The following is a 27,373-nucleotide window of genomic DNA, read 5'->3' as shown; positions in this document are numbered from 1 at the left end:
GAAAACAAGCTTAATTTTAAGCTTTTTGAAGATCAGCAACTGTGCACAATTAGCTAAAAGATTTGAAATAACGATGAACTTGAGCTGCAGTGTGATCAGTTTTATGGTCAGTGCCAGTTTGCAGCAAAATTCTTTCTTAAACAAGTACAAAAGAAGCTCGAATTGTAATCCCATCCTCAACAGCAGAACAGAAGCAGTGTCTGGTCTTTGAAGCAACAACATTTAAATAGCCTATCAAAGAGTTGGCAAAATGGAAGAAGACATTTTATAATACATTTTAATTAAAGGGGAATGGCAATGAACAATGAAATCTCATGGCCAATCTTATTAGCAGCTTTCAATAAAAAAAGACAATACTCTGTCAGTGTGAACAAAAATATTCAATAAATAGAAAACAAACCAGAATGCCACTAAAGACAGCAAATCAGAGCTTTCAACAGAAGTTATGAAATGTTGCAGCACATTTCACTGACAATTTTCAGCAGTTGTTTGCACAGCAGTTATAGAGAATCTGTGTTGAAGCTGGTTTTGCAAGAAACTGGATGATGACTCAATCATGATCCCGCACTCTTCGGCAGATTTCATTGGTGAACTCCGAGCATTTTGAATTGCCTCCAAGATCTTTGGTCAGCACCTACAGAAAGGTCAGCATGGTTTAGAATGGGCAAGACACATGGAAAGGATTGATGGAACCTAAAGCTGTCAGGTATGCACAATACCCACTGTCCCGTAATGGAAAGTATCCATGAAACCTGTATAATATCAAGTGTGATTTCTGTTATTACTCCAGCTGATAGAAATACTGGACAAGTCAGATCTCAGAGTGATAGACTTTGTTTAGCTAACTTGGTCAGTTACTCAAAGAGATGCAGGTGTTCTTAAAACAACAAAACATAGCATTTTATCACACAAAAGAAAAACATTAAACCAAGCTACAGTTACAAAGATTTCAACAAACCTTTACCCCAATTCTGTCCAGAGATTCAAATCCAGAGAAATATTCTCTTTCAACTATAGGTTTTATTTAAATGATTCCTTCCAGCGTCTCTCACTTAAATTTTAGAGACAATTTTATGATTTCTCTGCGACAGCATGAACCTTTTCAAAATTCTGATGGTCTAAACTTCTCAATTCTAGCAATGAGAGGATTTTTATCCCAAAGTCTCCTGGCTTGAAAATATTACGAGTTAGGATAAAAACACCGCTACTACAGTAAAATGGAACAAAGAAATTGGAAACAGGTGGAATCAGCAGGTGTAGAGAGAAAGTAGAGTCAAGCAGAACTGAAAAACAAAGTCACTGGACTCAAAACTCTGCTTTGTTGCCAGAGGTGCTACTAGACCAGAGCTTCTCCAGCAATTTCTGTTTTTGTTGCTGCTACTGCAATGACTGGTTTGCTCTAGACTGAGCTGAACCTAACAAAGCCAAGTCCTTGATTGCATTCATGTATCTAGCGAGTTTTGAGAAGATTTGTAGCTCAGGTTGAGGTTCTGGATGTGTTTGCTCGCTGAGCTGGAAGGTTCGTTTTCAGACGTTTCGTCACCATTCTAGGTAACATCATCAGTGAGCCTCCGACGAAGCGCTGGTGTTATGTCCCGCTTTCTATTTATCTGTTTAGGTTTCCTTGAGTTGATGTCATTTCCTGTATTGGTGATGTCATTTCCTGTTCTTTTTCTCAGGGGGTGGTAGATTGGCTCCAAATCAATGTGTTCATTGACGGAGTTCCAGTTGGAATGCCATGCTTCTAGGAATTCTCGTGCGTGTCTCTGTTTGGCTTGTCCTAGGATGGATGTGTTGTCCCAATCAAAGTGGTGTCCTTCCTCACCTGTAAGGATACTAGTGATAGTGGGTCATGTCGTTTTGTGGCTGGTTGATATTCATGTATCCTGGTGGCTAGCTTTCTGCCAGTTTGTCCAATGTAGTGTTTGTCACAGTTCTTGCAAGGTATTTTGTAGATGACGTTCGTTTTGCTTGTTGTCTGTATAGGGTCTTTTAAGTTCATTAGATGCTGTTTTAGTGTGTTGGTGGGTTTGTGGGCTACCCTAATGCCAAGAAGTCTGAGTAGTGTGGCAGTCATTTCCAAAATGTCTTTTTAGGGGAGAGTCATTACGGCTTCTGGGCACGTTTTGTCTGTTTGTTTGGGTTTGTTGCTGAGAAATTGGCAGACTGTGTTCATTGGGTACCCGTTCTTTTTGAATATGCTGTATAGGTGATTTTCCTCTGCTCTGCGTAGTTCCTGTGCTGCTGAGGAACTATGAAGAGCAGAAGAAAATCACCTGTACAGCGTATTCAAAAAGAACAGGTACCCAATGAACACAGTCTGCCGATTTCTCAGCAACAAACCCAAACAAACAGACAAAACGTGCCCAGAAACCATAACCACTCTCCCTTACATCAAAGACATTTCCGAAATGACTGCCAAACTACTCAGACCTCTTGGCATCACGATAGCCCACAAACCCACTAACACACTAAAACAGCAGCTAATGAACTTAAAAGACCCTATACAGACAACAAGCAAAACGAACGTCATCTACAAAATACCTTGCAAGAACTGTGACAAACACTACGTTGGACAAACTGGCAGAAAACTAGCCACCAGGATACATGAACATCAACTAGCCACAAAACGACATGACCCACTATCACTCATATCCTTACATACAGATGAGGAGGGACACCAATTTGTTGGGGACAACACATCCATGCTAGGACAAGCCAAACAGAGACACGCACGAGAATTCCTAGAAGCATGCCATTCCAACCGGAACTCCATCAACACACACACTGATTTGGAGCCAATCTACCATCCCCTGAGAAAAAGAACAGGAAATGACATCACCAACCCTAGGAAACCTAAACCGATAAATAGAAAGTGGGATATAACACCAGCGCTTCACCGGAGGCTCACTGATGACGTTACCTAGAATGGTGACAAAATGTCTGAAAACGAACCTTCCAGCTCAGCGAGCAAACTCACATCCAGATTCGTGCATCTTCTTGGAACTGGTGCATTTTAGTCAAAGTTCCACAATGGCTTTGCACTATATTAAAAATCTTCACAACATTAACTCCCATCTAAATGCTTTTCTTTGTAAAGCAGCAAATTCCAAAGAATGATAATATATTTTATAAACCTTTCATCACATTCCAGCCAGAAATCTAATGAACTTGATTCAGGAAGAATACCTCAGTTGATGCTAGACTAAACTATCAAAAACTGTGCTAATCACTGTGGACTAAACAGAAAGAGACTTCCATAAGTCAATCAAAAGCTACAGTTCTAGAGCCTTTAATACAGAAAACAGTAGCTAATTGAGATTTGGGGCGGGCAGCGCAAGGGTTGGTCCTTGGGTGACCCCAGGGTAACAAGGCAGCAGCAGAAAGGGCAGGCACTGCAGGAGACTCAGACCACGAGACATGTTAAAGTGGAATCAGGCAAAGGCAAAGGCAATCAGCTGAACAGGAGGTTTATTTCAGAACAGTTGTGCACTTCATTGTAACTGTGCCAAAAGTAGGCTACACCCTACTGTGATGATGTGAGATCTTGAAAAGGGAGACAATCAGTTCGAGGAGAGAAGAAATGGTTTGTAACAACAGCTAACATGCACGCCAGAAGGGAAACTGAATAATCAGCACTTTCCAAAGTGGCAACCTGTGTATGGGTCCCTTGCCGTTTGTAGCATATATAAATGACCTAGACTTGAATATGGGATTTCTATCAATAAGTTCACAGATGACAAAAATTGGTGGCAGGGGAATAGTAAATGGTCAGCCTGCAGGATGAAATAAATGGGCCAGTCAGATGGGTGGAACAATAGCAAATAGAACTTAATCCTGAAAGCAAGAGGTAATGCATTTGGGGAGGACTAACAAGACAAGAGAATTTTTGATGAATGGTTGATGCCTGGGTAGCACAGAGAATCAGATGGACGTCAGTGAAAATGTCCATTAGTCCCTGAAGGCAACTGGACAGGGGGACAGGGTGGTTAAGGCAGCATATGGAATACTTGTCATTATTAGTCAATGCACCAAACACTTCAGCTGGGGGGGGTTATGGTGAAGCTGCATAAGATGTTAGCTAAGCCATGACAGACTACTGCTGTGCAGTTTTGTTCACCACACTATAGGAAAGATGTGAATGCACTGGAAAGTGTGTAAAGGAGATTGACCAGGGATGCTACCTGGCCTGCGATGGATTTCAGCTATGGGGGCAACACAAGTCAGGCTGGAGTTGTTCTCCTTAAAGCGTAGAGGCCGAGAGGGTCCTGTTTGAGATTTGCAAAATTACGAGAGGCATGGATTGGATCAATAGGTACAAATATTTGCCCTCAGTTGAGGGGGTCAGTTACCAGGGGACATAGATTTATTCAAGGAGCAAGGGGATTTTTGAAGAAATATGTTCACGCAGGGAGTGGTGCGAATATGGAACTCACTGTTCAAAAGAGTCATAAAAGCAGGAACTATTACAATATTTTAGTGGTATTTAGATAAACATAAAAAGCACCAGGAAATGGAAGTGGGGTAGATAGGTATTTGATGACCATCATGAACATGAAGGACCGAAGGGCCTCTTTCTGTGCTGTACAACTCCATGTCTCTTATGACACAACAAAATTTCCTCTTAGTCAGGCAAAAGCAGCACCTAAGGACCTGAGCTCAAAAGGAATCTCAGAATCAGGTGAAGCCTCTTCAAATCTGTCCCAGCACTGTGCTTAATCTTAACAGTTGGACAGCATCCTGGGATTCTCTCACACCAGCTATCCTTCACAGATTAGTCAGAACCCATCAAAAAGAAAAGGTGAGAATCTTCTCTTGAAAAGTGAATATTAAGAATGAAGGAAGATGATGGAAGGGTTTGGTAAAGTAAGTAAACTTTACTAAGTCTTTCCACTAGATATAAAAGGACACGGGCTCAATGGGGTAACATAACTTCTGGCAGGATAAATATTTTTGGAGACCAATGGCTCAGTGGAAGTCAAATTGTGAACTAAAGCCATCACAGAAATCTGAAGCTTCTGAATCGCATGTTGCACATGAACAACAGCATCATCCTGGATAAATGCAACTCTTCTGGTTGTTATTTTTTGAAAGCGGAAACAAATTGTGAGAAATAGGGCTCTTGAACCCACTGTAGTGTGTTTTGCTACTGTATAGCAGCAATGTCACATGCAACAAAGCAAGAAAACCCATACAAAGTCCTCTGAAGATTCCTACAATCATCTCACCTACATAATATTCAACTCTATAAGCATGCCGAACAGAACCCATTGCCCTGATGTGAAAAGGGGTTACTGTAAGTTTGGGTATTGTGTGCTGCAGCAGCCCCTACAGGCAATGTGTCTCCATGTCTTCTCTGTCATGCCATGTAACTTCTCCATTCAAACTGCCTGCACTCACCAACATCAATAAACTGCCCTCAGTTTCTCTAACTGCTTAACCACTTTAAACTACCCTGTGTTTTGCTATCTAACTGTACTGACCAGCTCAGGACAGAGTGTTCCAAAGTTCAACCAGATAGAGTGTTATTGTCCCTGAGGTCTCTCTCAAATCTTTCCCCTCTCACCGTAAAACGTTATGTCCTCTAGTTTAGGCTCCCTACCCTGAGAAAAAGACCTTGGCTGTTCACCATCCCCTCATGATTTTATAAACCTGTATAAGTTTAGTCCTTAGCCTCTGACACACCACCGGATAAAAGCCCCAGCCTTTTCAGCCTCTCCCGACAGATCAAACCCTCCAATTCCAGCTACATCCTTGTAAATCTTTTATGAAACATTTCAAATTTAGCAACATCTTTTCTAGAGCAGGGAGACCAGAATGGCGAAATTGGCCTCACCAATGTCTTATACAGCCACATGTGCTCCAACTCCAAACTCAAGCATGCCAAATGCCTCTTTCATCACCCTGTCTGCCTGCAACTTCACTTTCTAGCAACTATACACCTGCACCCCTAGGTCTCTGTTCAGTAATACTCCCCAAGCCCCTACAATTAACTGTACAAGTCCGACCCTGGTTTGCCTTACCAAAATGAAGCACATCACATTTATCTAAGTTAAATTCCATCTGCCATTCCTCAGTCCGTGGGCTAATTATAGTATTCGGAGATAACACTCTTCACTACATCACCAATTGTGGTGTCATCTGCAAACTTACAACCATTCCCCTTATTTTCACATCCAAATCATCAGGGGAGTCAATAGCCTAGTGGTATTATCTCTAGACTGTTAATTCAGAGACACCGGTAATGTTCAAGGGACACTCGTTCAAATCCCACCACAGTAGATGGTGGAATTGGAACTCAATTAATAATCCAACGACAACTATAAATCCAAAACTGCCACCATTACCTTGTCTGGTCACAATGTGACTCTATTGGTTGACTCTTAACACTGCGCTGAGCAATTAGGGATAGGCCATAAATGCTGACACTACCCAGTGACAACCACATCCCATGAATGAATAAAAATAATATATAACTGACAAAAAGCAGTGGATTCAGCTCCGATGCTTATGGCACATCGCTGGTCACAGGCTTCCATTCCTCTACAAGCAGGTCTTGTCTCCTATCTTCAAATCAATTTTGTATCCAATTAGCTTGCTCCCCCTGGATTTCATGTGATCTAACCTTGCTAACCAGCCTATCAGGCAGAACCGTGTCAAACATCTTGCTGAAGTCTATAGAGACAAGGTCTACTGCTTGACTTTACATAAGAACTAGGAGCAGGAGGAGGCCATCCGACCCCTCGAGACTGCCCCGCCATTTAATAAGATCATGGCTGATCTTTTTGAGACTCAGCTCCACTTATCTGCCTAGATAATAAATTGTGAAGCTGGATGAACACAGCAGGCCAAGCAGCATCTCAGGTGCACAAAAGCTGACGTTTCGGGCCTAGACCCTTCATCAGAGAGGGGAATGGGGTGAGGGTTCTGGAATAAATCGGGAGAGAGGGGGAGGCGGACCGAAGATGGAGAGAAAAGAAGATAGGTGGGAAGGAGAGTATAGTTGGGGAGGTAGGGAGGGGACAGGTCAGTCCAGGGAAGATGGACAGGTCAAGGAGGTGGGATGAGGTTAGTAGGTAGGAAATGGAGGTTCGGCTTGGGGTGGGAGGAAGGGATGGCTGAGAGGAAGAACAGGTTAGGGAGGCAGAGACAGGCTGGACTGGTTTTGGGAAGCAGTTGTGGGAGGGGACGAACTGGGCTGCTTTTGGGATGCGGTGGGGGAAGGGGAGATTTTGAAGCTGGTGAAGTCCACATTGATACGGAGGAAGAGGTGGGGTTTGGGGCCTGTGTAGGTGTGGAAGAGGGACTGTTCCACATAACCTACAAAGAGGCAGGCATAACTGGGGCCCATGGCCACCTGCTTGTCTATAGGAAGTGGGAGGAATCGAAAGAGAAGTTGTTGAGAGTGAGGACGAGTTTGGCTAGGCGGATGAGGCTGTCGGAGGAGGGGGACTGGTCGGGCCTGCGGGACAGGAAGAAGCGGAGGGCTTTGAGGCCATCTGCATGCAGAATACAGGTGTACAGGGACTGGACGTCCATGGTGAAAATGAGGTGTTGGGGGCCAGGAAATTGAAAGTTCTGGAGGAGGTGGAGGGCGTGTGTGGTGTCACGGACGTAGGTAGGGAGTTCCTGGACCAAAGGGGAGAAAATGGAGTCCAGATAGGTGGAGATGAGTTCGGTGGGGCAGGAACAGGCTGAGACAATGGGTCAACCAGGGCAGGCGGGTTTGTGGATTTTGGGAAGGAGATAGAAACGGGCCGTGCGGGGTTGGGGAATAATAAGGTTGGAGGCTGTGGGTGGGAGGTACCCTGAGGTGATGAGGTCATGAATGGTGTTGGAGATGATGGTTTGGTGCTCAGGGGTGGAGTCATGATCAAGGGGGCGGTAGGTGGTGGTGTCGGAGAGTTGGCGTTTGGCCTCGGCGATGTAGAGGTCAGTGCGCCATACCATCACTGCGCCACCCTTGTCTGCGGGTTTGATGGTGAGGTTGGGGTTGGAGCGGAGGGCAGCCCGTTCTGCAGGGGAGACGTTGGAGTTGGTGAGAGGGGTGGAGAGATTGAGGCGGTTAATGTCTCGACGGTAGTTGGAGACGAAGAGGTCAAGGGATGGTAGGAGGCCTGGAGGTGGTGTCCACATTCTGCAGGGGAGAGGTTGGAGTGGTTGGATAAGTCCACTTATCTGCCTACTCACTGTAACCTTAATTCCTTTACTGTTCAGAAATGTATCTAGCCTTGCCGTAGAAACATTCAGCGAGGTAGCTTCAACCACTTCACTGGGCAGGGAATTGCACAGATTCACAACCCTTTGGGTGAAGAAGTTCATCCTGACCTCAGTCCTACATCTGTTTCCCTTTATTTTGAGGCGATGCCCTCTAGTCCTAGTTTCACCTGCTAGCGGAAACAACCTTCCTGCCTCCACCTTATCCACTCCCTTCATAATCTTACACGTTTCTGTAAAATCTCTCCTCATTCTTCTGAATGCCAATGAGTATAATCCCAGTCTACTCAGTCTCTCCCATAACCCAACCCTCAACTCTGGAATCAACCGAGTGAATCTCCTCTGCACCCCCGCCAGTGCTAGTACATCTCTTCTCAAGTAAGGAGACCAAAACTGCACACACTACTCCAGGTATGGCCTCACCAGGGCTCTATACAGCTGCAGCATAGCCTCCCTGTTTTTAAACTCCATCCCTCAAGCAATGGCAGACAAAATTCCATTTGCCTTTTTAATCACCTGCTGCACATGCAAATCACCGATCCATGCATAAGGACGCCCAAGTCCCTCTGCACAGCAGAGTGCTGCAATTTTTTACCATTTAAAACACAGTCCATTTTGCTGTTATTCCTACCAAAATAGATAACCTCACACTTATCAACATTATACTGCATCTGCCAGACCTTTGCCCACTCACTTAGACTATCTACATCCCTCTGCAGTCTTTCAGTGTCTTTGGCACACTTCGATCTACCACTCATCTTAGTGTCATCTGCAAATTTTGACACACGACACTTAGTCCCCAATTCCAAATCATCTATGTAAATTGTAAACAATTGAGGTCCCAACACTGGTCCCTGAGGCACACCACCAGCCACTGACTGCCAAGCAGAAAAACACCCATTTACCCCTACTCTTTGCTTTCTACTGGTCAACCAATCCCCTATTCATACCAATACATTACCTGCAATACCGTGCAACTTTATCTTATATAGCAACCTTTGGTGTGGCACCTGGTCAAATGCCTTCTGGAAATCTAGATACACGACATCCACAGGTTCCTTTCATCAATGTTCCTTGTCACCCCTTCAAAAGTAGGTTAAGTTAGTGAGACATGATTTCTCATGCATTAAGCCACACTGACTATCCCTGAACAGACTTTGCCTTTCCAAATGCATGCAAATTCTGTCCCTCAGAATCCCCTCCATCAACGTATACACCACTGAAGTTAGATTCACCAGTCTATAGTTTCCTGGTTTTCCCTTACCACCTTTCTTACACATTGGCTCAGTCTTCCAGCACCTCACATTTGGTAATCGATGGTATAAATACCTCAGCAAGAGGCCCAGTGATCTCTTCTCTAACTTCCCACAAAGTTCTGAAATACACCTGATCAGGTCCTGGGGATTTATCCACCTTTGCGGATTTTAAGACATCTGGCATCTCCTCTTCTGTAATATGGACACTTCTCAGGACATCTCTATTTATTTCCAAGTTTCCTAGCTTCCATGCCCTTCTCCACATCAAATATTGACAAAATATTTCTTCAGTATCTCACCCATTTCCTGTGGTTCCACACAGATGGCCTTTTGATCTTTAAGGGGTCTTATTCTCTCCCTAATTACTCTTCTTCCCTTAATATATTCGCAGAATTTCTGATATTCTCCTTTCACTTGTTTGCCAAAGTTATGTCCCCTTACTACCCTCCTGATTTCCAACTTTAAGTACACCTCTACTGTCCTTTTAGCCATCTAGGGATTCATTTGATCCCGGCTGCCTGTATCTGACATATGCTTCCTTGTTTTTTTTGACTAGAGCTTCAATTTTTCTAGTCATCCTGCATTCCCTATACCTAACAGCCGTGCCCTCCACACTGACAGGAGTGTATGGTCTCCAAATTCTCGCTCCCTCATTTTTAAAAAGGTCTCCCATTTTCCAACAGTCCCTTTACCTACGAACTGCCTCCCCCAATCATCTTTCGAAAGTTATTGCCTAATACCATAAAATTGGCCTTCCTCCAATTTAGAACTAACTTTTTGATCAGGTCTATCCATTTCCATAAATATTTTAAAACTAACAGAGTTATGATCACGTGCCCTAAAACGTTCCCCCAATGACATCTCACTCACTTGCCCTTCTATAATAGTATTGAAGAAAATTCTCTTGCATATACTTAAATTCCTCTCCATCCAAGCCCTTAACACTATGGCAGTCCCAGTTCTTGTCTGGAAAGTTAAAATCCCCTACCATTACATCCCTATATATTTTATAGATAACAGGCTTGAAAATTACTTTTCACAAGCTCAGAACATACCAAAGTGTTTTACAGCCAAAGTACTTTTGAAGTCACTGTTGCACAAGACGTGGCAACCAATCAGTTTTACGTTATCTCAGATTAGGGATAAATTTGGTCAAGGTGCAGAGGAGATACAAAATGCTGAGAGATCTTTTCTATCTATAGCAGGCAGGACCTTGATATAATGGCTCATTGGACCATGCCAAATTCCCTCAGTACTGCACCAATATCAAACAATGAAACTAAGCAGAAGTGTGGCTGCCAGATTTGGGAACGGACTGGCTGTTGAAAGAAAACCAAGTCTATAAGTGCTGAGCTGTTAAAAAAGGATCAGGGTGCTCCTGAAATGCTAATGTACCTCTGGAATATATTTTTAGTGTACCTACCTTTCCATCCTTAATTGTTTCAAAGCAGGCAGTTTCTATTTTTTTGGCATGCCCATAGAGTTCAATGTGTCGCAACATCATTACAGCACTTAACAGGAGGGCGGTGGGATTTGCCAAATCCAACCCAGCAATGTCTGGTGCAGTTCCATGTACCTGGAGAATACAACAGTAGATAATGAGAAAACACACTTCATCCTACTGCAAGTGAGAATCTGTAACTTGGTTACAGGCACAAGATGGCTTCTTGGTGCAAGTTAGCAACAAAATGGCTTCTAGCCTGGGAACTGTAAATTCTGCTCGAGCTGCATAAATAATGCAGTAATGATAAGATAATGTAGTACTAACCGTTCTAACTGACCTTTGGTAGCACATGTTGTGGTGCTGTGTGGCGTGATAAAAAGTTGTGACGTAAGTTGTTTACCAGTTAACACTATTGGATTAAGTAACTGTCAATGAACCAATATCATGTAGTGATTGGTAATTCTTTGAATACGCTATGCGATCACGCCCTGTACCCTGCTTTAAGAAAAGTATAAAAATGTCTTTGTATTAAATTGTGTGTGCAGCTCCTCCGAGGAATACGGAAGTGCTCAACTTCTGTGTTTTCCGGATGATCCGTACCCGGCCGTATGAAGAAATAAAGAGTAAAGCCTTAAACAGCCAGACCGACTACGAGTGTTCATCGACTGATCATGGAATTGCAAGACCCCACCGGAGGTCAAGATTTACACAAGCATTTACAAAAATGCCTCCAATTCTTTACAAAATAAAGGAAAATTACCTAGTTGCACTGAACAAGTCCACAATTTTACAGTGATGCAATGAGGAGAGCATGGTGTAGTGGCAATGGCAGTAAACAGGAGGTCCAGGCCAATATTTTGGGTCTCAAGGTGGAAGTTAAATCCAAAAGCTAGACAGTAATAGTGACCGTGACATTATCAACTGTCAAATTAACCCAATTTACATAAGGGTTCCTGATTCCAAAAGTTGGCTAGTGAACATTGGAACAGGAGCCATCAGCCCCTCAAGCCTGGTCTACCATTCTATTAGACCATGACTGGTGAGGATATCCAATAAGCCTGGGTTTTTTTGCCCATACTGTCATGGTATAAATATCAGCTGATCACACCCTGCTTTGAACCCTTACTCTTCTTGCATCTGCATAACACACAGAAGCACAGGTAGGCCATTCAGCCCATCAGGTCTGTTCTGCCATTTCATAAGATGACAACTGATCTGATAATCCTCAACTTCAATGTCCTGTTCTTTTCCCCCATAACCCTTGTTCACTTACGGACTAAAAAATCTGTCTATCTCAGCCTCAAATATACTTAACAATCCAGTCTCAACTGCCCTCTGTAGTAAAGAATCCTATAGATTCACTATTATCCAAGAGAAGAATTTCCTCATGTCTTAAATGGGCAATCTTTTATTCTGACCAACTGGTTAAAGGCTTTCCCACAAAGGGAAGCAACCTCTTCGCACCTATTTTGTCAAGTCCTCGAAGAGTCCATTTATGCTTCAATAAGATCACCTCTCATTCTTCTGAACTCCAATAGTATATGTTCAAACAACTTAACCTCTCAAGAAAATCCTTACATGTCCAGAATCAACCAAATGAACCTTCTCTCGAGTATGTCTAATGCCAGCATATTGTCCCTTCGATAAGATGCCCAAAAATGTTCACAGTATTCAAACTGTGGTTTAACTAATGTCTTATTTAGCAATAAGCAAGACATCACTATTTTTATACTCCATTCCTTTTCAAATATTGGGCAACAGTCCATTTGTTTTCCCTAATAACTGATGAACTTGGATGCTAACCTTGTGATTTATGAATAAGGATATACCTCACTTTCTGCAGTCTTTATTTAAATATCAGCTCCTCTTATTATTCCTGCCAAATTGCATAACCTCACATATTCCCATATTATATTCCGTTTGCTAAGGTTTTGCCCATTCACTTAATGGTCTATATCCCACTGTAAAATTTGTCACCCTCATTACTAGCCTTTCCATCTATTTTTGTGATATCCGCAAACATGGCTTTACTACAATTTCTCTCATTCACATCATTTATACAAATAATTCTAAATAATTGCGGCCTGTGCACTCATCCCTGTGGCACATCACTAGTTACCGGCCGCAATCCTGAAAACGACCTCTTCATACTAGTCATCCAATCCTCTACCCTTACTAATGTACTCTATCACCATTGGTTCTTACTTTATTTGGTCGGCTTATGTGCAATACCTCAAATACCTTTTAGAAATCCAACATATTACATTTACTAGTTCTCCTTTACCTTTCTCCTTTGTTCGGTCTGCATTAGCATCAGCCTCATTTAAAATCTTCATTTCCTACTGTCTATTCAACAGCCATGCCTATTTTTTAAAATTAAAAATGAAGCTAGCATCACTGCTTTCTTCCCACAGCTTCTGCATGGACAGCCTCTGAGACTTCACCCTTCATCACCCCCTTGCTCCTGTGCTCACCGCCTGCTTTTCCTTTCTTATCTGCCCCAATGTTAAACTCCACTGCCTGTATTTATGAGATTCTTTGATATTGCCCACTGGCTGTATTTATGAGATTCTTTGATATTGCTTTCTCACATGGCCTCACTACTCTGATCAGATGTACCACAAGCAAACTTCATCTCTCACCACTTCCCTCTATTTCTCTTTCTAATTAGAGTTTCTCCAAGCTGACCCAAGAACTACTCTTAACCAACTCGATTACAAATGATTGCACTTTCAGAATCCATTTTGCCCATTTTTATTTATTTGTTCATTCATGTGATGACAGTGTTGCTGGCTAGACCAGCATTTGTAGCCCACCCTTAAATTAAGAGCCAACCACATTTGCTTCCGGTCTGGAATCATGTGTAGGTCAGACCAGGTAAGGATGGCAGTTTCCTTCCCTAAAGGACATTGGGGTTTTCTAACAATCGACAATGGATTCACGGTCATCATTAGATTTTTAATCCCAGTTTTTTTTAAAATATTGAATATAAATTCCATCTACCATGGTAAGATTCAAACCTAGGTGCCCAGAACATTATCTGGGTCTCTAGATTAACAGTCCCGAGATAATACCGCTAGGCCTCCTCAATTGCCTAATCCTAAGGGCATCAATTCACCATAATGTTTTAGCCGCCACTGTTCTCCACCTGAAATGCTTTGGCTCCCAGTAAAACAATTATCCTCTCACACTCCGAGTATGCTCCAAACTCCACTACCTTAAATCAACGTGGCAAAGACCTGATATGGTGAAGAAATTGATTAACTATTTATTGACAAATCTGGAAGGCAGTGATCTCTGCATGCCCCTTCTTTCCTCTAGGCTATCAGACTGAACCTCCCCTGAAGTCCTCTCACCCTGTCATAACATGAGGTCACATTGTTCCCCAGTCTCTCTTGGGTAAAGTTTTCTCCACCCACATTCAGTGAATGGGCTTCAGATACCGTGAAAGGGGATAGGGGTTGGTGCATTTAGTGCTGGTGGCAGTCATCCGTCCGAGCTGGAGACTGTGATGAGGAAAAAGTAAACAAAGCCGGCCAACATTGCTAAATAAGCACAATGCTCCATGTGAGAGCTGCCATATTTCAAATGAATTTCATTCATTTAACATACACATGTGTACAAAATACAATTTTTGAAGAGCATTTCAATCTTTAAGAGATAGAACTCATCTTACAGACTCAAAGATTGCAACTCCATTTTCTCCAATGTTTCCACTTGGTGTAACTCCCAGCCCGCCAATGAGTCCAGCACATAGATCACTGAAAGACAGAAAATATCCATGAGGAACATTTAGTAAAGTAGCAGAGTCAGCACCAGCTGGCCACTACATGCAGAGCCCACCAACCACCCGGTGACAGCAGGTAGAGCCCAATGCTACCACCAATAGTGCTAAACAGGACAGCTGCTCAACACATCCAGCAACAGAAGACTGGGTACCCATGAAGTGTTATGAGCCATCTGCAGTAGCATTATCAGACTCCAATACCATTTGTAATCTTACGGTTCAGCATATCCTTCACTCTATCATTACCAACAGCAAGCAGATCTATCCTTGTGCAAACAGGAATGGAAGAGGGCATGCCAGGAGCAGCAGCAAGAATACGTAAAAATCAGGTGTGAACCTGATAAAGCTACAAAACAGGACTACCTGTGTGCCAATAATCAGCAACCTCAAAGTGAGAGACAAGCGATTCCACTGCCTAAACTCAGCCGACTTGCCATATCCAGATTGTGTGGAAAATTAAACAATTCACTCGTGAAGGATATTCCAAAAACATCCTCACAGGAGTGGCACGGTGGCTCCGCAGTTAGCACTGCTGCGTCACAGTGCTAGGCACCAGAGTTCAATTCCACCCTCAGGCAACTTTGTGTGTAGAGTTTGTACATTCTCCCAGTGTCTGCGTGGGTTTGCTCTGTTCCCTCCCATCATTCAAAGATGTGCTGGTTAGGTGGACTAGCCATGCAAAATCACCAATATTGTCCTGGGATGTGTAGGTTAAGTGGATTAGCCATGGGAGATGCAGGATTACAGGGATAGGGTAGGAGGGGTGAATCTGAGCAGTATGCTCTTCAGCGAGGTGGTGTGGCCCTGTTTCCACACTTCAGGGATTTTATGATCTTCAATGATTGGGAACCCAGCACATGAATGCAAAAAAAAAACCAAAGCTTTTGCAACCACCTTCAGCCAGAAATGCCAAGTGAATAACCCATTTCGGTCTCCTCTGGGGGGCCCCAGCTTCAACCAATTCAATCCACTCCTTTTGATATCAAGAAACCGCTAAAGGCAGCAGATGCTGCAAAAGTTACAAGTTCTGACAACATTCTGAAAAAAAAAATGTACTGGAGACCTTGCTACATCTCTAGCCAATCTGATCCAATACTGCTACAACACTGACATCTACCCGAATATCCTGCAATGGTGATGGAGGCTAACAAAGAGAGAGGATGTGACAGCATTACAGATCACCCACTTAGATTCCAATATCCAGAATGGGACAGGAAGGGGAGAGAAACAGTAAAACAGCAGTAAATAGCATCAAAGGGAGAAAAGAAATGATAAACAGGCAAAATTAGTGACTCTCTACTTGAAAACACATAGTATTTATATTAAAGTTGAATTAACTGTACAAATACAGATTAATGGGTACGGTACGATCTAATAGCCATCATAAAGATATGGTTACAAGGAGATCAAAGCTGGGACCTAAATTTTCAGGGGTATTTAACTTTTCAAAAGGACAGGCAGGAAGAAAGGGTAGTGGAAAAGCATCACTAGTACAGGACGGATTAAGTAGGTTAACAAGAAGTGATCGTGGATTGGTAGATGGAGAAACCTCTCAAGCCTGTTTTGGATCTCGAGAGGTGCAATGATGTACAATGAAACATGTTTAATAAATAATTTTAGAGTTAAAGAACCCCAAGGAAATGGTGACTATAATATGGTACATTTTAGCATTCAGTTTGTGGGGGGAAAAGAAAAATCAGAAACAGCTGCACTAAACTCAACAAAGCTAACCATTAAAAGAACGGGTATACAGCAAGCCGGAATGAACTGGCAAAGTAGCAAAAATGTTTGCAGAGCAATGGCAGATGTTTAAGAAAATAGCTCATGGCTCACAACAAAGATATATCCCAGTAAGAAAGGAGGATTTTAGGGAACGGATGTGCAAACCATGATTAACCAGGGAAGTTATGGATAGCACTAAATTAAAAGAGAAAACAAAAACAATGTGGCAATAATAGTGAGCCAGAAGATTGGGACAGTTTTGAAAACTAAAAAGAAAAATGACCAAAGAAAAGGGGAAGACTTAAACTTTGAGGGTAAACTTGTAAGTAATACCAGGATGAACAGCAATAGCTTCTTTAATTACATTAAAAAATACAGATGGCCAAAGTTATCATTGGACCTTTTGAGAACATGGCTGGGGAAATAATATTGCGGAACCAGGAACTGCACAAATACTTTGCACCAGTATTACAGTAGAATACACTAACAGTATTCCAAATATCCTCAATAATAGGGGGGGGGGGGGGGGGGTGGTGCAAGAAGATAAGAGGAAATGGATACAATACCTTTCACTGGGGATAAAGCACCAGAAACTAATGGACTAATAAATAGGCCAAAGACCTGGATGTGATGGGATGATTGCCAGGATATTAAAAAGAAGTAGGCAGGTACAGGGTGGATTTCAAGGCTTATTAGATTACGGAAAAAGCCCAAAACATAAGAAAGCTACTAAAGTAATACCTTTGTTTAAAATGAGGAGACAGGTAACTACAGGCCAATTAGATTAACATCTGTTCTTTGGAAGATATCAAAGGCTATTAGCAGTAATGGTAAAGCATTTAGAGATACAATTATGCAATCAAGCAGAGTTAGCTTGGCTTTACCAAAGGGAAATAAATGTATTAGAATTTTGAGGTGGTAACAAGCAAAATAGATAAAAGGGTATTATAATATATTTGGAACTATAAACAGCATTTGATAAGTACCCTAGCGTGTGGTACCTTAAGACACAAGCCACGTTATTAGAGGTAGTATGTTAACATGGAGAGGAGATTGGCTAGCTCACAGAAGAATGATAAAGTGTGAAGCTGGATGAACACAGCAGGCCAAGCAGCATCTCAGGAGCACAAAAGCTGACTATTCGGGCCTAGACCCTTCATCAGAGTTCTAGGCCCGAAACGTCAGCTTTTGTGCTCCTGAGATGCTGCTTGGCCTGCTGTGTTCATCCAGCTTCACACTTTGTCATCTTGGATTCTCCAGCATCTGCAGTTCCCATTATCACTAACAAAAGAATGAGTTGGGAGATGGGTGAGGGATGGACAAGGATTTTCAGGATGACAAACTGTAACTAATGGAGTTTCATATCATCAGTGCTGAGGCCAGTTATTTACAATATATATTGACTTGAATGAGGGAAGGAACTGTACTATTGTCAAGTTTGCAGATGATATAGGAAGATGGGGGGAAGGCAATTTTGGAGAGGGAGTTAGGCAGGTTAAGCAAGTGGGGAAATATGTGGCAGACAGAATATGATGTGGTAAAATGTGCACTTTGGCAGGAGGAATAGAGATGAATATTATTAAAATAGATAGACTGCAGGAAACTGAAGCACACAGGGAATTTGGAATGCTTGTTCATGGATCATAAATTTAACCTACAAGTTCATTAGGATAAGGCAAATGGACTGCTGCCCTACATTTTAAAGGGAATGGAGTATAAAAATGGTGAGGTCTTACTCAAATTATAGAAGACAGTAGTTAAATCGCAGTTGGAATATTCTGAACAGTTCTGGCCCCTTATTGAAGGGAAGATAGACTGGCATTGGAGGTAGTCCAGAGAAAGTACATTGAATTGATTCTGGGTTGGAGGGATTTTCTTGTGAGAAGAGATTAAGTTAGTTAGGTCCTGTAGTCATCGGAGTTTAGAAGAATGAGCGGTAACCTTATTGAGACATACAAGATTCTGAAGGGACTTAACGGAATAAATGTTGTAGATAACAAGGATTATTTCCACTTGTGAGTATGTCCAGGACCAGATGGCATAATATCACAATAGGGAATCCTTGATAAGGTTTGGATGAGGCGTAATTTCTTCTCACGGGATTTTGAATCCATGGAATATTTTACCACAGAGCTGAGATACAGACTTTTAAAATCAGTAAGGGAATCAAAGGTTGTGGGTAAAAAGGCCAGAAAGTGGAGTTGAGGATTATCAGATCTGAGTGAAAGGAGAATGATGGGCTGAATGGCTACTTCTAGGTTCTCTTGGTGAAAAGGAAGCCAACGGGTCCCGACCCGAAATGTCAAGCTTTCCTATTCCTCTGATGCTGCTTGTCCTGCTGTGTTCATCCAGCTTCACACTGTTTTATCTCAGATTCTCCAGCATCGGCAGTTCCTACTATCTGTGCCAATTAACACACAGTTTACTCTCCGTCATCACTAAAGTGTCATTTAGTGCTATCAAGCAACACCTGCTCAATAAAAAGAATCTACTCACTGAAGCTCACTTTGGGTTCCACCAGTGCCTCTCACTTCTCGGCCTTAACACAGCCTTGGTTCAGACATGGTGATGTGAGAGTGATTTTCTTTTGACAGAATGTGTCATCAATAAGCTCCAGGTAAACTACAGTCAATGGGAATTGGGGGAAATCTCTGTTGGTTGGAGCCATACCTGGCAGATAAGATGATAATTGTGTTTGTTGGAGGGCAGTCATCTCAGCTCCAGAACATCTCTGCAGGGGTTCCTCAGGGTACTGTCCTAGGCCCAGCCATCTTCAGCTGCTTCATCAATGACCTTCACTCAATAACAGGTCAGAAATTGAGACGTTCATTCATGAGTGCACAATATTCAGCACTATTCAAGACTTCAGAAAATGAAGCGGTCCTTGCCCAACTGCAGCAAGACCTAGAAGCATGCAGGCTTGGCAACTAACATTCCCTGTTGTTGGAAATGACCAGATAATGTCATGTCTAACTAGAGTCAGAGAGTGAGAAACAACAGCAACCTGATGGAAAATGCCAAGCCACAAATCTACCAAGCCTGCATCCACACCATATCCCTTTGTGATAAAGTGGGTAATAAATGCAAGGCAGGAGAAAACGGTGAACAATTTCAACCTTCACCGACTCGGATGTATCCTTGGCATCCTTTGCAGGAGGTGATCATCAACTCCAAGGAGATGCTACTTCACGGAAGGAGATTAGACCATGAGGCATAGGAGTGGAAGTAAGGCCATTCAGCCCATCGAGACCACTCCACCATTTAATCATGGCTGATGGGCCTATAAAGTTGCTAGAAAAACTAGCAAGCTTGAAGACGAAGAACAGTTCAGTATTCGAAGGAGGACTATAGGTTCCTTCAAAAGAGAAAAGATAAAGCATGAGAGGAAAGGACTGTGAAAGTTTCTATTAGTGTTTAAAACTAAAAGAGATTTGTGAAGACAAACATCTTTGTGGATCAGTTACATAAAAGAGGTACCAACTGGGGTATTGCAGGGATCATTGCTTGGATCTCAGCTATTCACATTATATATCAATGATGTGGACATGGGAATTAATTGCCATATTTCTGAGTTTGCTGAAAATGAAATGAAAACCATTTTTACTCCTCCACTCCTTGGGTGACTTGTTCATCCTGTACCTTCTCCAGGCACCACACATGTAAACTAGAGGAGCAACACCTCATATTCCGCCTTGGGAAACTACAGCCCGATGGCCTAAACATGGATACATCAGTTTTATATCTCTCCACTACCCGGCCTCATTCCACGTCCAACCCTCTCTCTCACCTCCATCTCCTTGATCTGACACAACCTATCCAACTGACCAATCCCCACCATTCCCTACCTACACTCACCCATCACTGTCCCACCTACATTCCCCAGTCCACCACTCCTCTCTCTATTTCCCAGCTCCCATCCCCTTCTCCCTCCCCCTCCCCACTTCTAAGGCAGGGTCACAAACCGAGACGTCAACTTTCCTGCTCCTCTGACGCTGCCTGGCCAGCTGTGTTCCTCCAGCTCCTCACCGTGTTGTATCTGACTTCAACATCTGTAATTCTTGCTATCTCCGAGTATTATTTCAGTGTTGATTTACAAAAGGATCTGGGTGCTTGTACAACAGTCAATGAGACCAAGCATGCATGTGCAACGAGCAGTTAGGAAAGCAATTCATTGCAAGAGAGTTGCAAGGCAAAGAGATACAACTACCACTGCACAAGGTCTTGGTTGTACCAGACCTATTGGAGTATCGAGAGCAATCTGGTCTCCTCACTCAAGAAAAGATATTCTTACTTTAAACTGAATGAAGCGGAGACTCATCATAATGACTCACAGAGTGGCAGGCTTGTCAGCAGGCCTGCAGAATTATCTACCACAGAAGGTTGTAGTGGCCTAGTGACTGAATAGGTTGAGAAAGACATGTCTAATTTTCCAGAGGCTGGAGAAATGGTTCAAATGGACTGAATGGTGTATGCCTCCAAATTTCTATGTGACATACAGGCTGACTGTTAGGGACAGGTGGACAGAAATGAAAAGCTCAACTGGTCGAGAAGAGAACCCGAAGAAGAATAAGCAAAAAAAAAGGCAACAAATCATACACCTCCTCATCCACCATCTTTCTCTGCAGCAAATGCTGTAAAGCATACTATGTTAGAATGAGCTCCTGAACCACACCAGGCAACGTGTAACAGTTGGACACCTTGAGGCAAACCATCGTCTCTCAGAAACAAACAGTATCTGGACTTAAGCTCAGTGCAGCCACAGCAAATAACATGAAAAAAAATCTGGACACATTCCCAATGTCAGGCATAACATGAAGTCTTGAACTACTAAAGTTAAGAGCCAGCAGAGAGGCAAGGGATCAGCATCCACCTGGTACACTAACCTTAAAATATCGCCATAGAGGTTCGGCATTACAAGTACATCAAACTGCGATGGGTCCTGCACCATCTGATAAAAGAAACATTTTATTAAATATTTGTATGAGCAGATCTTGCAATATGGATACCATTTCTTAAAAATAAAACAACTAGCAATATTTGAAAATTTCAGAGTTTGGGAACAGAGGTTGTTGAGGGAGGAAAGGGAGGAGGTTACCGGGGCTCCGACATTTTCATCTTCTCTCATCTCAGGAGGGATGCCAACTGATTGGCGGACAGCTAATGCGGGACCATTATTCAAGAAGGGTGGTAGTGATAAACCAGGAAATCACATTCCAAATGAATTGTACATCAGTGGCAAGGAAACTTTCAGACAAAAATTCGAGATGCGGAGGAATAAACTTTCATGTCTTAAAAATAGTTCACATTAAAGAAGTGGAGGTTCAGGAGGTCTTGGGAACATAATGGTGGATAAATCTCCAGAACTTTACCTAATGTATCCCAGGAAGTTGTGGGAAGGAAGGAAATTACGAGACCCTTGCAGAAATATTTGCATCATCTATAACTACAGGTGAGGTGCCTGACAACCACAAGGTGGCTAATGTTGTACCTCTGTTTAAGAAAGGTTGTAAGGAGAAACCAGGGAACTATAGACCTCCGAGTCTGGCTTTAGTTGTGGGTAAATAGTTGGTGGTGATTTAAAAAACAAAACAGGATTTATGGACATTTATAGGGGCAAGAATTGCTTAGGGATAGTCAGCATGGTTTTGTGCGAGGAAAGTACTGTTCCACAAACTTGATTGAGTTTTTTTGAGGAAGTTACCAAAAAGGTTGATGATGGTAGAGCAGTAGACGTTGTTTATTTGGATTTTGGTAAAGCCTTTGACAAGGTTCCACATGGTAGACTAAGGTCACACAGGATTCAGGGTGAGCCTTGCAGATTGTTTACATAATTAACTTAACTGCAGGAGACAGAGAGTAATAGTGAAGGGGTGCTTTTCAGACCAGAAGTCTGTGACCAGCCATGTTCCCCAGACATCGGTCCTGGGTCCTCTTTTGTTTGTCATTAAATAAATTATTTTAATGAGAATATAGACAGTATGGTTAGTAAGTTTGCAGACAGCACCAAAATTGGTGGCATGGCAGACAGAGAAGGTTTTCTAAGATTACAAAAGGATCTTGATCAAATGGGTCAATGGACTGAAAAATGGCAGATGGAGTTCAATCTGGATAAATGCTACGTATTGCATTTCAGTACAACAAACAAGATTAGGGCTTATACAATGAATTGTATGGCCTTGGTTAGTGTAGTAGATCAGAGGGATCTAGGGGTGCAGGTACGTAATTGTTTGAAGTTTGTGTCACGTACAGACAGGGTGATTAAAAAGGCATTTGGCACACTTGCCTTCATTGCTCAGTCCTCCGAATACAGGAGTTGGGAAGTCACGTTGAGATTGTACAGGACATTGGTGAGGCCTCTTCTGGAATAATGTGTCTAGTTCTGGTCGTTCAGTTATAAGAAGGATATTATCAAGCTGAAGAGGGTTCAGAAAAGATTTACCAGGATGATGCTGGGTATGGAAGCTTTGACTTATAAAGAAAGGTTGGCTAGGCTGGGACCTTTTTTCACTGGAGCACATGAGGTTGATGGTGACCTGAAAGAAGTTTATAAAATATTGAGAGGTACCGGTAGAATTAATGGTAGTTGTCTTTTCCCTAGGATTGGGGGTTTTCAAGATTAGGGGACACATTTTTAAGGTGAAAGGTGGGAGATTTAAAAAAGACATTGAGCAATTTTTTGTTTAAAATGCACAGAAGGTGGTTCACGTGTGGAATGAAATTCCTGAGGAAGTGGTGGATGCAGGTACAATTACAACATTTAAAAGACATTTGACAGGTAGATGAACAGGCGAGGTTTGAAGGGATATGGCCAGGAGCAAGCAGGTAAAACTAGATTAGTTTGAGATTATGTTTGACATGGGCTGGTTGAACTGAAGGGTTCGTTTCCGTGCTGAATGACAATACAGAATTTATCTCCACTTGGAGAGGTGGGCATTAACAAAGGACAGAGAGCATGGCTTTGTAACAGCCAAACAAATATGACTGCATCTTTCAAGGAGTTGGCTAGGTGCATAGATGAGGGTAGTGCAGTTAATGCAGTCTATATGGAATTCAGTTTGTCATTTGAGATCTTGTCAAAAGTCTGACCGGTTATGAAGCTAACCATGGGGTCCAGGGCAATTTTGCAAATTGCATTCAAAATTGGCTTAGTGGCAGGAAGCAGAGGGTGATGGTCGAAGCATGTTTTTGGCGATGGAAGCCTGTGCCCTGTACCATAGGATTCAGTGCTGGATCCCTTGCTGAATTAATGTACATTGACGATCTAGACATGACGTAGGAGATATGATTAGTGAGTCTGCAGATGACATGGAAATTGGTGGTTTGGTAAATGAGGAGGGAAGTCTTAAACCACAGGTTAATATAGATGAGCTGAACAGCAGCAAATGGAATGTGATCTTGAAAAGTCTGGAAGATGCATTTTGAGAGGACTAACAAGGCAAGGAAGTATACAATGAAAGGTTAGTCTTTTGGAAATTATAAGGATCAGGGAGGCATTGGTGTACATGTTCATAGGTTCTTGAAAGCAACAGCATAGGTAGATAAAGATAGTTAAGAAGGCATAAAAGAATATTTTATTAGTCAAGCAATGAATACGAGAGCAAAGTGGTTGTAATGGAAGTTATTATGGATGTTACATGACACTAGTTAGGCCAAAGCTGGAGTACAGAATGCAGTTCTGGTTGTCACACAATGGAAAGAATGTGATTGCATTAGAGAGGGTGTCTGATTAAGCTATAAAGAGAGGCTAGATAGTCTGGGGTTCTATACCTTAGGGCAGAGAATGCTGAGGGGAATGTCAGAGTGACATGTATAAAGTTTGAGGGGCATAGACAGGTCGATAGAAGAAACATCCCCCCTTAGTAGAGAGGCCAATAATCAGAGGCACTGGATAAGGATACGTAGGATGTGCTTTCGCAGGGAGTTGAGGATTGTAAGTACCTAGAACTTGCTACCTGAAAGGGTGGTAGAGACAACAAACCTCAAAAAAAATTTAGGTGAGCACTTGAAACACAATAGCATAAAGAAGACAACAAATCAAATGCTTGAAAATGGAACTAGAACAGACGGATGTAGGGTGATTAGCACAGCACAATGTGCAAAAGGACCTCTGTTGTAAAACCTCTAATTTCATACTACGACTTACATTAAGACAAACTGTATCCAAGTACATTTCTGTAAACTTGATATCTTTAGCATTTTCTGCTGCTTCTCTGCATTTCCTGAGGAAAAGTCCATCTGACATTCGCCTGAAACACATAATATATATGTCAAATTAAAAAGTGCAGGTTTATTCGCAGAATAAGCTTCTGTCCCTATTTATGAACACAAAGACCACTGGCAAAACAATGCATAGTTTTAATAATGCAAGAAAAGAGTCAGCACATGTACAAGGTCCTGATATTAAGTGCCTCCATCACACTCAATTGCTCATATTAAATAGCCTCTGGACATAAGTGATAACCAAACAGGAGAGTTGATTTACTCTCAAAATATTAACCACACGAACACTGTTAGAAAGTAAAGTAACACAGTAAATAAAAAATTTCAGTCATAATATAGACAACAGATGTTGAGGTAGAGATAACGAGGTGTAGAGCTGGATGAACACAGCAGGCCAAGCCGCATCAGAGGAGCAGGAAAGCTGATGTTTTGGGCCTAGACCCATCTTCAGAACTGGGGGAGGGGAAGGGGGTTCTAAAATAAATAGGGAGAGAGGGGGAGACGGATAGAAGATGGATAGAGGGAAAGATAGGTGGAGAGGAGACAGACAGGTCAAAGAGATAGGGATGGAGTAAAGGTGAGTGTAGGTGGGGAGGTAGGGAGAAGATAGGTCAGTCCAGGGAGGATGGACAGGTCAAGGGGGCAGGATGAGGTTAGTAGGTAGGAGATGGGGGTGGGGCTTGAGGTGGGAGGAGGGGATAGGTGAGGGGAAGAACAGGTTAGGGAGGCGGGGACGAGCTGGGCAGATTTTGGGATGCAGTAGGGGGAGGGGAGATTTTGAAGTGTGTTGCTCCGCATTGATATCATTGGGCTGCAGGGTTCCCAAGCGGAATAGGAGTTGCTTTTCCTGCGACCTTCAGGTACCACTGTTGTGGCACAGCAGGAGGCACAGGACGGACATTTCATCCGAGGAATGCGAAGGGGAGTTGAAATGCTTCACAACTGAGAGGTGCAGTTGTTTAGTGCGAACCGAGCGTAGGTGTTCTGCAAAGCAGTCCCCAAACCTCTGCTTAGTTTCCCCGACGTAGAGGAGGCCACAACGGGAAGAGCGGATGCAATATACCACATTAGCTGATGTGCAGGTGAACATTTGCTTGATGTGGAAAATCTTCTTTGGGCCTGGGATGGGGTTGAGGGGGGAGGCGCAGGGGCATGTGTAGCACTTCCTGCGGTTGCAGGGAAAAGTGCTGGGTGTGGTGGGGCTAGAGGGGAGTGTGGAGCAGACAAAGGAGTCATGGAGACAGTGGTTCTCTCCGGAAAGCAGATAAGGGTGGGGAGGGAAAAATGACTTTGGTGGTGGGGTCGGACTGCAGACAGCTAAAGTGTCGGAGGATGATGCGTTGGATCCGGTGGTTGGTGGGGTGGTACGTGAGGACGAGGGGGATTCTCTTTTGGTTGTTATTGCGAGGGCGGGGTGTGAGGGATGAGTTGCGGGAAACACGGTCAAGGGCGTTCTTCACCACTCGGGGTGGGGGGGGCGCGGTGCAGGTGTTGTGGTTCTTGAAAAACAAGGACATCTGAGTTGTACGGGAGTGGAACGCCTCTCCTGGGAGCAGATGCGACGGAGGCGAAGTAATTGGGAATGGAGGATGGCATTTTTGCAGGAACGTGGGTGGGAGGAGATGTATTATAGGTAGCAGTGGGAGCTGGTAGGCTTGAAATGGATATCAGTTTCTAGGTGGTTGCCAGAGATGGAGACAGAGAGGTCCACGAAGGAGAGAGAGATATTGTAGACGATCCAGGTGAATTTATGGTTGGGGTGGAAGGTGTTGGTGAAGTGTATGAACTGTTCGAGCTCCTTGTGGGAGCATGAGGCAGCACCGATACGGTCATCAATGTAATGGAGGAAGCGGTGGGGTTTTAGGCCAGCGTAGGTACGGAAGAGGGATTGTTCCACATAACCTACAAAGAGGCAGGCATATCTTGGGCCCCTGCGGGTCCTCATTGCCATGCACTTTGTCTGTAGAAAGTGGGAGGAATTGAAAGAGAAGTTGTTGAGGATGAGGACGAGTTTGGCTAAGCGGATGAGTGTGTCAGTGGAGGGGGACTGGTCGGGCCTGCGGGACAGGAAGAAGCAGAGGGCCTTTAGGCCATTTGCATGGGGAATGCAGGTGCATAGGGACTGGACGTCCATGGTAAAGATGAGGTGTTGTGGACTGGGGAATTGGAAGTTCTGGAGGAGGTAGAGGGTGTGGGTGGTGTCACAGATGTAGGTAGGGAGTTCCTGGACCAAGTGGGAGAAAATGGAGTCCAGATAGGTGGAGATAAGTTCGGTGCAGCAGGCGGAGACAATGGGTCAACCAGGGCAGTCAGGTTTGTGGATTTCAGGAAGGAGACAGAAGCAGGTTGGAGGCTTTGGGAGGAAGGTCACCCGAGGTGATGAGTTTGTGGATGGTTTGGTGGTCGGGGGTGGGGTCATGATCAAGGGGGCAGTAGGTGGTGGTGCCGGAGAACTGGCACCTGGCCTCAGTGATGTAGAGGTCAGTGTGCCATACTACAACTGTGCATCCCTCGTGTGCCATTTTTATAGCGAGGTTGGGATTGGAGTGGAGTGCGGGGAAGAGGCTGAGAGGGGTGGAGAGGTTGAGGCGATTGATGTCTCGATGGTAGTTGGAAACGAAGAGGTTGAGGGAGGGTAGGAGGCCTTGTATGGTGTCCAGGAGAAGGGGGTGTGCTGGAGGCGGGAGAAGGGGTCAGTCGAGGGAGGATTAGGCTCATGGTTAAAGT

At 43.4% G+C, this 27,373-nt stretch overlaps 1 protein-coding gene across 1 annotated transcript in view; it reads right to left on the bottom strand.

Moving 5' to 3' along the window:
* Window positions 1-259: 259 nt before the first annotated feature.
* Window positions 260-27,373, bottom strand: part of idh3a (isocitrate dehydrogenase (NAD(+)) 3 catalytic subunit alpha) — a 50,276-nt gene continuing 23,162 nt past the window's right edge. The window contains exons 7-11 of the mRNA XM_048520935.2: window positions 24,570-24,672; window positions 21,310-21,374; window positions 14,594-14,678; window positions 10,897-11,049; window positions 260-634 (exon numbers count right to left, since the gene is read on the bottom strand). Coding sequence (XP_048376892.1) covers window positions 551-634; window positions 10,897-11,049; window positions 14,594-14,678; window positions 21,310-21,374; window positions 24,570-24,672 — 490 coding nt within the window. The 3' untranslated portion in view covers window positions 260-550. The remainder of the gene's footprint in view (window positions 635-10,896; window positions 11,050-14,593; window positions 14,679-21,309; window positions 21,375-24,569; window positions 24,673-27,373) is intronic.

This window comes from Stegostoma tigrinum, chromosome 36, assembly GCF_030684315.1.
Source record: "Stegostoma tigrinum isolate sSteTig4 chromosome 36, sSteTig4.hap1, whole genome shotgun sequence".
Classification (NCBI taxonomy): Eukaryota; Metazoa; Chordata; class Chondrichthyes; order Orectolobiformes; family Stegostomatidae; genus Stegostoma; species Stegostoma tigrinum.
This window is presented reverse-complemented; position numbering and strand designations above follow the sequence as displayed.